The sequence below is a fragment of the Acromyrmex echinatior genome, chromosome 18 (assembly GCF_024713525.1).
Source record: "Acromyrmex echinatior isolate Ae372 chromosome 18, ASM2471352v2, whole genome shotgun sequence".
Taxonomy (NCBI): Eukaryota; Metazoa; Arthropoda; class Insecta; order Hymenoptera; family Formicidae; genus Acromyrmex; species Acromyrmex echinatior.
This window is the reverse complement of record NC_141869.1, coordinates 4,163,314-4,176,614: the sequence shown is the minus strand read 5'-3', so window position 1 is coordinate 4,176,614 and position 13,301 is coordinate 4,163,314. Positions and strand designations below refer to the sequence as shown.

Sequence of the window (13,301 nt, the reverse complement as noted above, 5' to 3'; positions counted from 1 at the left end):
TTTGTTTTTCCGTGAATAAATTTGTGACTCGGTTAATGAATTAGTTCCTAGTTAATTCTTAGTACCTACGCACGATGGTTTTTGGTTCTTTACATTATTAGTCATTCCCTGTTAATTTTCATAATTTTTACAAGTATACCAAAATTATTAAATGATTCTTATATATAGCTTACTTTAACATCTTTAGAAAGTATTTATGAAGTTATATATTTAAAAAAAAAAAGAAAGAATATTAGCTGTTTCTAGTATTTCAAAAGAAAGAAATTTACAAGATATGAAAGATCTGTGTGTGTATATATATATATATATCAAAGATTCAAAAGTAAAGATACCTTATTGATTAACTCAATTGAAATTAGGAGTACTCATTCCTATATTCCTAGAATGTTACTTGAACATTATTTGACATTCATATAACTTTCTAAGAATATTGTGTTTTATAGTTGAAGTTCTTATTATACGATCAGACTAAAGATATATTTTGAAATGTTGAAGTTTATACTTTATACTATTTTGAAAGTTATATTTCTTATATCGAGAAGATTGATTGTATTAAATTCTGATAGATTCGATAAATTATAAAGGTTTACTATTACATATCAAAGAAGCAATGGCAACCCAATCTTTTGAGTTAAATAATTTTGTTATTTTTTACTTTTATGTATATCAAAATGTAAATCAATCTATTTCTATAATTAGTCCTTTTAAAGTCCATATTAACATATACCTTTAAATAATTAATTAAATTTGACTCAAATTTAATAAATTTTCTTGAATTAAATTGTTTAACTCCACTGTTTAATTATTTATAAATTAATGATAATACATATTGAATAAAAACAGTGACGATGAATAGAAATGATTATAAATAATTAAAATTGGATATAATTTGATATTATGAGTTTAACAGTCGTGTACAAATCAGACACTTTTTATCAAGCTTCTAATCGAGATAATCAGAAATTTAATTACGATAAATAATTATATTTCTGATTAGTATAATTTAGGCCGCAATTTGTTTGTGCCTCTTGTTGTTACAACCAAGACATTTTTCTCAGTGTACTGCTATAAGTCATGAATGGGTAATATAAAATGTATACCAAATATAAGGCATCAATTCTTGTTATGCTTACATATTTGTAAATTAAATTCAACATATTTTAAAATTAAATTAATACAGAATTGATAGAGAAAAAGAATGTTAGTTCTCAAGATTGTATAATAGTTGCATTGCAACGAAATTTCAAGGATGCATGATGGTTTTTAAAGACTTTTTCAACTTCCAGTATATAAGAGACAAGTAAGCAGCGAAAACTGTAAATATGTCGGCTTGATTGCCTGCGCAAGATGAGATTCAATAAGCAGGAGCTATTGACTCTGGCTACGCAGCCTTCGCAAAAATTCGAGAAAGAGGGTATCCTGTACGTAAGAGAACGGCAAGAAGGCTTCTTTCGCAGGACGGAAAGTGAGTTCTTGGAACGTCCACAAACGCAATAAATACCTCTTCAAATTATAAGATCAATTATAGCGATAGAATTTATCTTGGTGAATGATTACCGATGCATGATTATTCTTTGTTCAAGGCTTGACGATAAATTTCTAAAAATTCTTTATTCTTTATTGTTTGACGTAGAGACCTTTATAGAAGATCTTACGATTCAGATTATCGAACGTATTAGACTATTATTACATTTGTCCGTTTTTGTGGTACGAAAAATTTTCAAGTCTGTTGATTGACTGTAGGATAGAGAGACTTGAAGACTTGAGAACTTGTCTGTCTCGCAATTAACATTCTTGAAAAATTTATTATAAAAATGGATATAATATTTAGCCTTACAAGTATTTACAAAAATGGCTGCATTTGGTTCTAGCTTTGTTTTAGTAATAAAAGAGACATGATTCATTAATGTCGTTCGAAGTCTTTTTATATTTATTGATTGGAATTGTTTGATATTTAGGCTCATATACCCTTAACGATTTATTAAATGTTACATTATGATAGAATATGTTGCACGAAAGAGATTTTATCGGCTCCTATGAATTGTTCCATTTGACTTATTCGATGCCCCATGACATCAGCGGAGAGACTGATAATTTATCCTGTTTCTCTGTTCTTTCGTATTACGGCATGGCTTTGCACGAAGCAGACTATTTGTTTTGTCATACATTGAATGACGTTAGCATTAGAAACTTCGTGAAGGTATCAAGAATAGAACGAAGTCTATTCGATTAATTTAAAACTATAAGGTGAGGTGATACAATTTCGAACACGGTACAATTCACAAGAAAGTAAAATTTGAAGATTTCCGAGGTTCAAGTTTGATAATTCTAATCTCATCATGTAGAGGGAGTACCTTAAAGAGGTACCAAAATGGAAAAAGACCATCGAACTTGAAACTAAAAAAAATCTTACGTCTGTTTTTATCGGTAAACTCTCTGAACTGGTCTATAATGCAATAAATCCAGTGCAATAAGTTCAAATAAAAATAAACATATATTTTTTATTTCATTTTAACTTATCTCATTTTAACTTATCGCACCGTGTAATTCAAAGAGTTTTTTGATAAAAAATAGGCCTTTAATTTTGTTCAATTATATCATATTTGAAATTACGACCTTATCCTACATTATCTAAAATTCTACTCTAAATTAAATACATACTAAGATATCTGAGTAAAAAATAGATAACTAAATGATGTTTTTTAATATTACGAGCCAGAAATGTTCTAATAACAACGAGAATTCGTCAAAAAATAAAATCAAAAGAGTTATTTAAAGATAATATCTATTCCTTCTTTCTATGAATTGACGACGATAAAAATAATCATTCATTAACGAGATATTAATAAACTGATAACAAAGAGATCCGCAGAAACCTACATTTCATGCGATTTGTTATAAATCGATACGACCTGACATATAATCGCAACAGTTAAATTAACTCACTCGCTGCTCTTTCTCCTTGCCCTTTTACTTTATTAAGATGTCGTTGTGGCGGCTATTAGCAATCTCGTGCAATTTTCAGGTACAGGTAAAAAATCCGAGAACAAAAATCAGAAAGGAAGGTCGCATAAAAGTCTACGAGATCTCAATTGCGTTACTGCCGGCTTGAGCAAAGGTACATTTGCCCGAGTGCATTTTGCTGTAATATGATACATACTTATTGGAAACCATCTCCACGCTCCTACTTCACAATTTTTAACGCGATTAACACGCTCTTTGACGGCCCGACTAATCTTGATTAACGTGTGTGGACGCATTTCCTTCGACACTTAAAAAACACTTGCAAGAGTTCGACGCACGCTTCAGTGAGATCAATCTCGCAATTTATTTATGGCATATTGAAACAAAGATTGGATAAGGAAAATTAGATAATCTAACGAATAAATAAAATATCCAAATTTTCAGCTCGGAAATTAATTTAACATCTCTATTCTTTCGTATTTAATATGTATCTAATTTTTACACTAAAATTATTAATTTGACTTTTTTGCTTAATATGTAATGTTTGCATGCAGTGAATTTATTACTGAGCGCTTGATTCTCGATTTATCGGAATAAAAACGAAAATTCTCAATATTAACAAACTCTCACAGCTATAATATTTTGTAATTTGTCTTTTGGTTTGCATTATTTAAATTGTTATCAGCAATTAATATCTCAGTATTATATAGATTGTGGGATTATTTTTTTAAAAAGTTAATTAAGTGCGAAAGCTTGATAAATTCAAGACAAAGATCGCTTTCGGTGGTAAATCGAGAATTGCATGTGAAATGAAATGTTTCGCATGTTGTGTGCATTTTTCGATAGAAACTCTGGAAAAATAAGGAAAAATAAGGAAAAATAACGTAGAAGTTTTGATTTAATCCACCGTTCACGAGACCCGCAGCGTTTTAAATTTAAAGAAAATAAGTAGAAAATATTTTTTAAATACTTGTATACATTTTACATTTATATCTTTACGTAGCATGTAAGAATCTTGTTTTTAGTGCTTGTATTTGTAAATACCTGTAATTCAAGAGCGTATCAATCGCATTGATTTTAATGAAAAGAATAAATATAGTAGAAATCAAAGACCACAGTGACGTAATGTGATGGAATGATAAGGGTAATCGATCTCATGAGAAATCATGTATTTTCGGAAGAACATAATATTTTATGTAAACTATAAGAAAAAAAATAATCTTGTCACGATTATCTGGGAACATAATCAAATGTTCCCTTCCAATTTTTATAAGCTTTCAATATATAAGAAAAAAATAAGAGATACATATTTTTTTAAGTGCTTTCTTATTTTATTCTTTATTTTTTATGTGTGCATGTGTTAAGAGAATAAACAATTTTTTTAATTTTTTATAAATAAAATATTTTTTAAATCACTATTATTTTTTTTATTATTATAATTTTTAAATCATTACTATAAAATACTTTTGAAATCACTTAACTTTTATTTAAAACATTTTTTTGTATCTTTGATCATTTAGACAATTTTCACTCAGGAAAAATCAATTCTTTTCAAGAGAGAATTTTATTTTTTTGAACGCACGAGAAAGTACTTATAAAAAATATGTGGTTCATGTTTTATCTATATTTTAATATTATATATCCACAGCTTATTAAAATCAGAAGAGGACACGTAGGTATGTTCTTTATTAATATTAACCAGTATTCTCAAGCGCAGTAAACTGAAGTCCAATTGCTAATAAATCTTTAACAGATCTTTATTTGGAGAGCCTGATCTTTATTTGCACATTATTATTAATGACTGTTTCGATGCGACTGATAAGCTCTTTCGAAAAACATGATCATTAATCGCTAGAATGTCCATAATGAACCAAACGGATGCAAAAGATATTGTCCTCCTCTTCCTCTGTTTCTTTTTCTGCCGCTTATTATCGCTCACAGAAATCCCCTCTCTAATGAAAATATCCCAATATGAACGATCGCGCTTAAGCCGCTGCTGCTTTGCTTCTCTTGTGCAGTAAGTCTCGAACGATGGTGCAGACTGCGAGGCAACCTTCTATTCTATTTCAAATCGCGGGAACAGTGGTCGGAGCCGCTAGGAGTGATCATACTGGAACAGTGTACGGTTCGTGTGGATCCGTCCAGCAATCAGGTTCCTTACGGATTCAGCATAGGCAAGTATCATCATTTGTAGCTTCTTGTATTTTCCTTTCCTCTCCTCTCTTTCTTCCTTATCACTGTCACGATGCATTGATGACATACTCGTCGTCATCTGCATGTGTGCATGCCTATCTCGCTTTCACGTAGCATGCAAAGCGACGTTAAAAAGCACAGAAAGGGAAAAATGTTGCAGTTTTCGACGGAGGCTTGTTTCAACAGTTAGGCGCCAACACGGCCGAGGAACGGGACAGTTGGTTGCAGGCGCTGCAGCTGGCCAGCTACGAGTGTATGCGGAGCCAGTTGTTATCGTTGCGACAGCGCATCGAGGCCTTCAGCGGGCACAAACACGACACCGATATACAGATGTTGCGGCTGCAGCGCGGGACCTTCACAGGTGTGAACGCTTTAATTGTCTCAAAATTGAAAGTTTTTTCTTGTCTGGGGAACGCACAATTTTTTTCACGCCTTCTTTAGCATATTGATTATTGTAAGCTCTTTAATCTTAGATTACTTAAGCAAAATTTGACAAAAATTAAATTAAAAATTTACTGACAAATTTAATATTAAATTCGTGGAGTTAATTAATGCAGGATTTGAGAGATATTTTTGTTGAATTTTTATTAATAAAATATCATTGCAATGTTTTTCGCAGAATACAACTTTGTCATTTGTTTAAAGCTAGTAAAGTTCATTACAGCTACAAGTATACGTAATAATAAAATTGTATTCTGTGTGAATCGCTATTGTTTCACGCTTAATGCATGAAGCATAAATAAAATTTGACGTATTCATTGGTCTCGTGAATGGATACTGAATTTGTTTTTTTCAGATCCAGCGGAAGTACCAATGTGCGAGATATCATTAGCCTGCGACAATCTGTTGTGTGATGGACACGGCCGACCACCCACTCCCGTTTTAGAGATAGATGTACAGTCTAAATCTTCCAAAACTTGGATTAAGTATGCACGAACGGAAGTTGTAGAGGTAACTACAAAAAATTCTCGAAAACTGTTTCCCCTTCAAGTTGTAATTCTATAAGAGTTTCTTCGTGACCTGTTTCAGCGAAGTAGTAATCCGAATTTCTTAACTACGGTAAGCTTCCGCGCTAGCGATGGATTAACCACTGAAACGAAAATTAGGATAACAGCATATGACGTCAGAGAAAGAGTCAGCCAAACCGCAACTCCAATAGGAAGTGCGGTAGTGACATTCAGTACAGTGCAAGACACTCCTAGGTAATTCTAATTTGTGAATATCGATTTAATAAATTCGAAAATCCTGCATTGGAATATAAAATTTAAAAATTTTTAATTTAATTACATGTTTTTTTAAATTAAAATTTTATATATTTAAGAAAATGTATTTTCTTTGATTAACTGCATGTATCAAAATTATTTAATTAATTGTGTTGTTTCAACTGTTTTTATTTTTGTTGGATTTTTTTTTAGATTAAGGATACCATTAAAATCAGCCAAAACAACGACAGTTGGATTTTTAACAATTAATGTGTGGAATCTGGAAGCCGAGGATAAAGGGAATAGCACAGAGAGTACACCATCGCGAAATGCAGTATACAACAGTAATAATCAACAAGTAATAAGTTAATTTGATCAGTGTTTCTAGACAGAATTGTCATTATTTTGTTTATACAACCATTTAATTCTTATCGATATGTAAACATTTTTTTAGCTGCCTTCACATAGACGCTCACAATCGTTACCTCCAAGATTAGGGACAAAAATTAAGTTCCCACATCAAGGCCAATTAAAACTTCTCTTTGCGAATCCATTTGTGCAGACTTACAGGTAAATTTCTACACTAATAAATCGACGTTATTATAAATGCATTTTATAGCCCTCATCTGATCTGGTTATCGTAGATTCCACTCCGGATTAGGAGGTGATATATGCGTACATGAGATTATGGCAGAAAGTAAACTTTGTTTCCAATTTCCACAGCATTTATTGTGAGCATATTTCATCTGATAAATAGTAAAAATCGTGAAAAATCATAGTGAAATAACGTCGCGGTTAATTGCAGAGCTATTTGGATACAGGAAGAAAAGGAATTATTACAAGAGGTAGCTGGAATGGGAGAATTGAGAGAGCCATGGCATACAAAGCAAATCGAATTGCTCGATCGTCATCTTCACTTGTTACATTTGTATTCCCAAGCCAAAGAAAACTTAGCCGCCTACAAAGGTGAGTACATGTTTATTTCGTAACAAATAGTTCAATATGTTCGTGAAAGAAAAAATGAATTTTAGCTCGTCTCTAAAAATTTAATGTTCTAATGTTTGATGATTTGCATTTTAGGGAGTTATTTCAAGCAGTCGTCGCGTAAGAACGACCGTACTCTCGAATTTGCGCCTTTGAATTTACATCTTCAACGAATGTGGGTTCACAACGATACATTGAACAAATGTGGATTTTATGATTTTATTAGCGTAGGAGCGTTTACAGCCCATTCCCATAAAAGCAAAAACGGCGGACTCATAAGGTACACCCTTATTCAAATGATCGTCAAAGTATATAAAATACAATTACAGTTTTTGGTAATATTGTTTTTTGTCTGCAGATTGGTGCAGGCACTAAAAGAGTCGCCTATGCGAAGTAATCAGCTATATCAGGGAACATCCAAAATTACGATGGCGCATGACGCGATCCAAGCGATCAAACAATTACGCCGGGACGTTGTAGAAGCAATGAGATCTTTGATGAAACTTGCCAAGGAGAAGCAGACGAGTGGCATGTTGCCGATATGCGAGGATATGATCACAAAAACTAGGATCTTACTTAGTCTCTGGGATCCCGGCTTAGTAGAGGAGGCTTTAACATTTTTGGAAGAGTACAAAGTCGCGAAAGTTCAGGAGAATTCGACCTCATCTTCGGACGACACTTTGACGTTGGATTTTAAAATTAATCAATCCTTGTCACCCTTTAAACGAATCACGCAGCAACTTAATTTCGACTTAAAGAGCCCCGATTTCGACGATTTCGTTACGCCTGATACTCCTGAATGCGTGCAAGATATCTGGTCGAAGAACGGCATCAGAAATGGCGAGTATACTTCCATAGCGTACTCGAGAAATGAAGCGCCGAACAATAACACCGGAGAGGGCGACGTTGCGGAAGAGAATTTTGTAATATTTCCGGATGTGGAGGATTATCCTAAACAGGCAGAAACGGAAACTGACGAGAGTATTCAGCGAAATCACGACAACGAAAGAAAGGAAGGCTACGACGACGAGAAGGAAGATTTGAAGAACGATACTGATCCATGCAAGCGTTTCTTAGACACTCAAAAAATGTGCAATTCGCCATCCGCAAATTATTACAAACCTACAGATGAGCCGGAGCCGTGGGATCTCACTCAGTTGAATATTGAGGCGAGCGTCATGTGCCTCGTGTCTAAGGTGAAGTTTCTCTGTGGCAGATGCAGCAGTCCAGCCGTACGATTGCGTAACAAAGGTAGTCTGGGCAGGTCGCAGAGTTTAAAGGGCTGCTTGCCGAGCAATCGGCATAATGTTGAAGTCGTTACCATTCAGCCAAAGAACGGTATTAAATGTGAGGAATCAAACAAATTGCTTGAGGAATCAAACGAGCTGCAGCAGTCCAGCCCAGGATTGGAGAAATCAGCGCTCTCCAAGGCAAAGGAAGGTAAGGAAGTCTCCTTATATAATGTTCTTTATGTAAAAACGTAGTAAAACGTAGTAAAGACATACAACATAATACATTATTAGGGATAACCGATATTTATCGTAACTCGTCTTCCAATGAAGTGTGCCAAGCAGTCGATTCGATGACGCGTGTGATCAAAAGTAATTCGGGACAGAGGAACAAATTTACTGAGGGCCTAGACTTCGCGTCGATTGTCGATTGGACGAGCGAGCTCAGGCCGAGCATGAAGAAGCTGCGGCAAGCTATGGACGGTCTGCTGAAAACTGCCAGACTGACACATTCCGTATTTCGCGTACAGGAGGATTCAAAAACGGCGCAACGCGCATGCAACGTCCGATATAGACGAGATGTTTGCTTTAGTCAAGCGGTGAGTTTATCGTTATATTATTCAATTTGGAAAGATATGTAAGAACATTTGAGAATAACCCCATAAAATTTCAGCTAACTGCCTTAGTAACCGGCATAATGGCGAAATTATGGTGTCAACGACCCGATCCGATGTTTCTGCTAATACTTACAACTCTGGGACCATTGGTCTCCTTTGAAGGCCTTCTTAGCTATTACGGAGACGAGATAGACATGTGGGGCGACATGGCTGTAGCGGTCGAAGACACGCATACTGTTACGTTTACTCTGTCCAGATGCGGCATTCAACCGAGGTAGGCAGAAGTTTTATCACATTTTTTAATTGATCCTTAAACGCCTTTTCAATATGGCATATCCAGTTTTTTTCCGATACTTTTCCATTGCTTAATCAAGCAAACGTTTTCCTTTATTTCGATTAGATAGTTAAGTATAAAATGCATTATAGTAAAATCGACTCGTTAAATTTAACTTTTTCTTAAACTTAACTTCTTCTAAACGTAGAAACTTTTCTGTAAGTCTATACAAAAGTTTTGACAAACTTTTTTTTTTCGTTTTGCTGAATACTCTCGTCGGTTCCCGTTTCTGTCTAGAATAGTTTCCACTCCGGAAATATTACGAAATTCTCTTCCGCAATATCATCCTTGCCCCGGTGTTACTGTGGGATGTCTTCTTTATCAGTATGCTGTGAAAGCATACTTATTATTTCTGATGTTGTTCTTCGATTAGATGTCCTGAGTACTTGAAAGTGTCGGACTTAACAATCGTTGAAATCGAAATTTAATAACTGCGTGTTAATTTTATGTAAATTATAAACAATTGAATTGGGTTGAGTATGCTATACACCAATTGTTGTTTCCATAGTGAAGTTTAAGAGTTAAAAAGAAATTTCCACCTAACGCAAATGTTATTCTTACAGAGTTGAAGGAAAGTCTAACGCATTCCAGCTTCCTGTGCCGCGCGTAGTAGGCTCGCGAAGTGCGCTAACGGTAATCCTCCCGGTTCCAGACGCGATTTACTCTCTCTTGCCATTAGTGCCCTCCTCAAGACAAACGTTGTCGTTCAACGTAACTCCCGTGTTCTTCAATGTCGGTATCAACGAAATGGCTTCCTTAGCCGAGAGCCTTGGCACCACAAAACCACAGGAGAAAAGCAATATGGACAACTTTGATAGATTGAACGAATATTATTTAAGATTTAAGAAACTGAATTTACCAACGGAACCTACATCTACGCGTTGTAAGTATATAGTATATAGTATATAGTATATAGTACATAGTATATAGAACTAACTAAGCTTATTGTAAAGATAATAATCTAAGAAATATTATTTAAAAATATTTAAAACTTATAAGATATTTTCTTTGAACGCCTTTTAGATTTTTGCATTGTTTACATATTTTTTGTTAATAGATTCTAAAATTGATATATTTTTTTATTTCAGTTGCCGCTAGGTCAATTCTGGGCCACACATTATCGGATATGATGGTGAATTTAAAAACGTGTGTGCAAGAAAGAGTCAATAAGAATGTAGAAATCTTGCAATTATCCTCGCAAATATGTCGAAGAATGCGTGGTTTGAGATTTACCAGCTGTAAAAGCGCGAAAGATCGGACTAGTATGTCTATCACTCTTGAACAAGTCAATATATTGTCATCGGAATATCATCTGGCTGAACACGAGTACATGAGGGCTCTCGACTGTATGCGAAGGTAAGTGTAAAAGGAAGAGAAAAAGATATTTGAACGGAGTCGAATTAATCATTATACGTAATTAAATTTTAAAAAATTATTTTTCTATTCTCGCGTAATATACGAAATAATTTTAAATATTTTTTTATATTATTGGCAATTAGGATTGTCTCGTAAATTTTGAATTATATTATTTGATATATATTATTTTGAAAATGCCTGATGAATGCATTGTTTCTTTCTGTTTTAGCGAGGGCTGTCGCCGGGAGAACACGTGGAAGAATATCGGTGTGCGCAAGTATGCGTTCAACAGCTTGCAGATTCTGACGCTGCCTAGACTCTACCGACCGCCGACCGGCACGTACGGATCTGCCCAGACTTAAAAAGAATCCAATTAGCGTTATGTACGCACATTGCACAAAATTAAGTTTGACTTTCTGGCTGTGTAATCGGATTAACTTCCGTAGTATGTGCTAAGTATATAGTACTTGTTACAGAGTAGCAAATTCTGAAGATGCGTGACGTAATTCTTTAGAGAATTTATTGGGGACACGCGATTGGCAAGTGTTAGGCATACGAAATGCCCCAACCAGGGACGTAGCAATGATAACAAAAAGAAAAAGCTTCTGCGTTTGCTTTTTATTTTTATTTTTTTCGTTAAGATTGCTTTTTTGTTTACGCGTTTTGAGATTCAACTAATTGTTGTGTATAGAAATTTATATATTTTGTTTTCGATCATAAGAGCTATTAGCTACGCCCTCTCCCATCCCTAAGGCACAATTTAAGTGAATTATTGCCTAGATTTGCAATGTAGAACCGAAGTGAATTAACGTGAGTTTGGTTCTATAAAATATAAGCGGTAAATTATTTACGTAATATGTATTGTAATGGGGCTGGCCGGAAATGTAGGGTGAATAGGATTAGAATGAAAATTTTTTTGTCACTTCCACTCTTGTATCTTTTGAAAATTCTTTCAGTTTCTATTGTTTTCTCTTATGCTATTTCTATTGTGCAGGTTTTTAATTTTGATTCAATTCACCCTTCACTCCATCCCGCGATTGTTGGCGAGTTTTTGCAATATCATAAACACCTTGAATACTATAAACGCTAAATTCGCGTGTTTGGTATAAATATTCAGACAGCCAAGTTTGCTTGAATAGATTTTGACATTTTTTGCTAACAAAAAATGTCTACTGATAAATTTTATCAACAGTAGACCTATTTTGTGACTTTTTACAATTTTATTAGCTAGGGATGTTGTTGCGCAATTATTTTACATAGTGAAAAAGCTGCGTAACGATAGCATAACGAACTGTTATTAAAAGTTACAGAATAGATCTACTGGAAGGTTACAAATTTAATGCAGAATCTATATATGCTGCTGATAGAACGTCACAAAGAATATAACAGAATTTGTTTATATTTGACAGCAGATTGGTGGCAAGAACCAAGCAGATTTATTTATAGTTTGACGCAGAATGATAGCAGAAATCGAGCAGAATCTGTGTTCAATGTAAACTTCTTGTTAAATGAATTGTTATTTGTGCGGATCTTTTAGGAGGATTAATATTTACAAGACGTTACGCCATTTAATCTGTCAAAGAAACTTCTGTGAAAGTCACGACAGTGATAAAAATAAGCCGAATATATGAAAATATTTTACGAACTCCATTTAATATTTACATAACTTTGACAGCAGATTGATAGTAGGAGCAGATTTGATAGCAGAAATCAAGAATCTGCGTTCAACAGACTTTGCTCAATTTCTGCCATTAATCTACTATCATGTTGTCGATAAGCCCTTCCGGCTGTAGAACACTTAATGCGAATATAAAGAGTATTAAACCTATTAAATTTTTTTAATAGAATTTGTTACCAATCTGCTAATTCCACGGATAGTTTGTTTACTAGGTATATTTCGCAAAGCTTGTATTATAAATAAATCACAAGTTATCAATCATATCCGTTGCAGCATTGTGATTTTTAGTGTTTATCATATTCAAAACACGGTATTGCAAAAGCTCTCTGTTATATCTAATTCTATTCGAATCTATCGTATTCGTTGAATCGATTATTCGCCTTTACAGGAATAATTAGCTCGGTGCCATTTTCTGCCATATTATTACTCATGGAATATTCGGTAATATTAGCATCGTTAGCATCGACTTCGAACAAATATCGTGAGATCATATAAATATTATTCGGGAACGAATGACGTTGTATTTAACGGGAGAACGTTATTTTCACACGCGTCTGTGCGCGCGTGGGAATTTCGATATTATATCCAACATTTTGTCATACAAATGAATCCAAACACATAAACACGTAGCCGTATTTCCATCCCAATTGAATATCCACTAATGCGTTACCATATCCGTAAACATAGACGGTAGATTCCAACAGGTTGGACAATTGTTTTCAATAAATTATTAATTTTAACTGA

At 34.1% G+C, this 13,301-nt stretch overlaps 1 protein-coding gene across 4 annotated transcripts in view; it reads left to right on the top strand.

The window, feature by feature from the left end:
- The window catches only part of LOC105144884 (inositol polyphosphate-4-phosphatase type I A), a 13,937-nt gene extending 636 nt beyond the window's left edge, over window positions 1–13,301 (top strand). The window contains exons 3-19 of one of the 4 annotated variants that reach the window (XM_011054109.2): window positions 1,287–1,465; window positions 3,026–3,118; window positions 4,983–5,138; window positions 5,318–5,518; window positions 5,954–6,108; window positions 6,187–6,359; window positions 6,573–6,717; window positions 6,814–6,929; window positions 7,004–7,090; window positions 7,165–7,325; window positions 7,440–7,623; window positions 7,702–8,783; window positions 8,906–9,171; window positions 9,246–9,463; window positions 10,087–10,406; window positions 10,612–10,879; window positions 11,109–13,301. In XM_011054109.2, coding sequence (XP_011052411.1) covers window positions 1,348–1,465; window positions 3,026–3,118; window positions 4,983–5,138; window positions 5,318–5,518; window positions 5,954–6,108; window positions 6,187–6,359; window positions 6,573–6,717; window positions 6,814–6,929; window positions 7,004–7,090; window positions 7,165–7,325; window positions 7,440–7,623; window positions 7,702–8,783; window positions 8,906–9,171; window positions 9,246–9,463; window positions 10,087–10,406; window positions 10,612–10,879; window positions 11,109–11,241 — 3,876 coding nt within the window. In that variant the 5' untranslated portion in view covers window positions 1,287–1,347 and the 3' untranslated portion in view covers window positions 11,242–13,301. Of the gene's footprint in view, window positions 1–1,269; window positions 1,466–3,025; window positions 3,119–4,982; window positions 5,139–5,317; window positions 5,519–5,953; window positions 6,109–6,186; window positions 6,360–6,572; window positions 6,718–6,813; window positions 6,930–7,003; window positions 7,091–7,164; window positions 7,326–7,439; window positions 7,624–7,701; window positions 8,784–8,866; window positions 9,172–9,245; window positions 9,464–10,086; window positions 10,407–10,611; window positions 10,880–11,108 lie in introns of all 4 variants that reach the window. The other 3 variants (XM_011054108.2, XM_087415600.1, XM_011054110.2) reach the window with 3 other exon arrangements.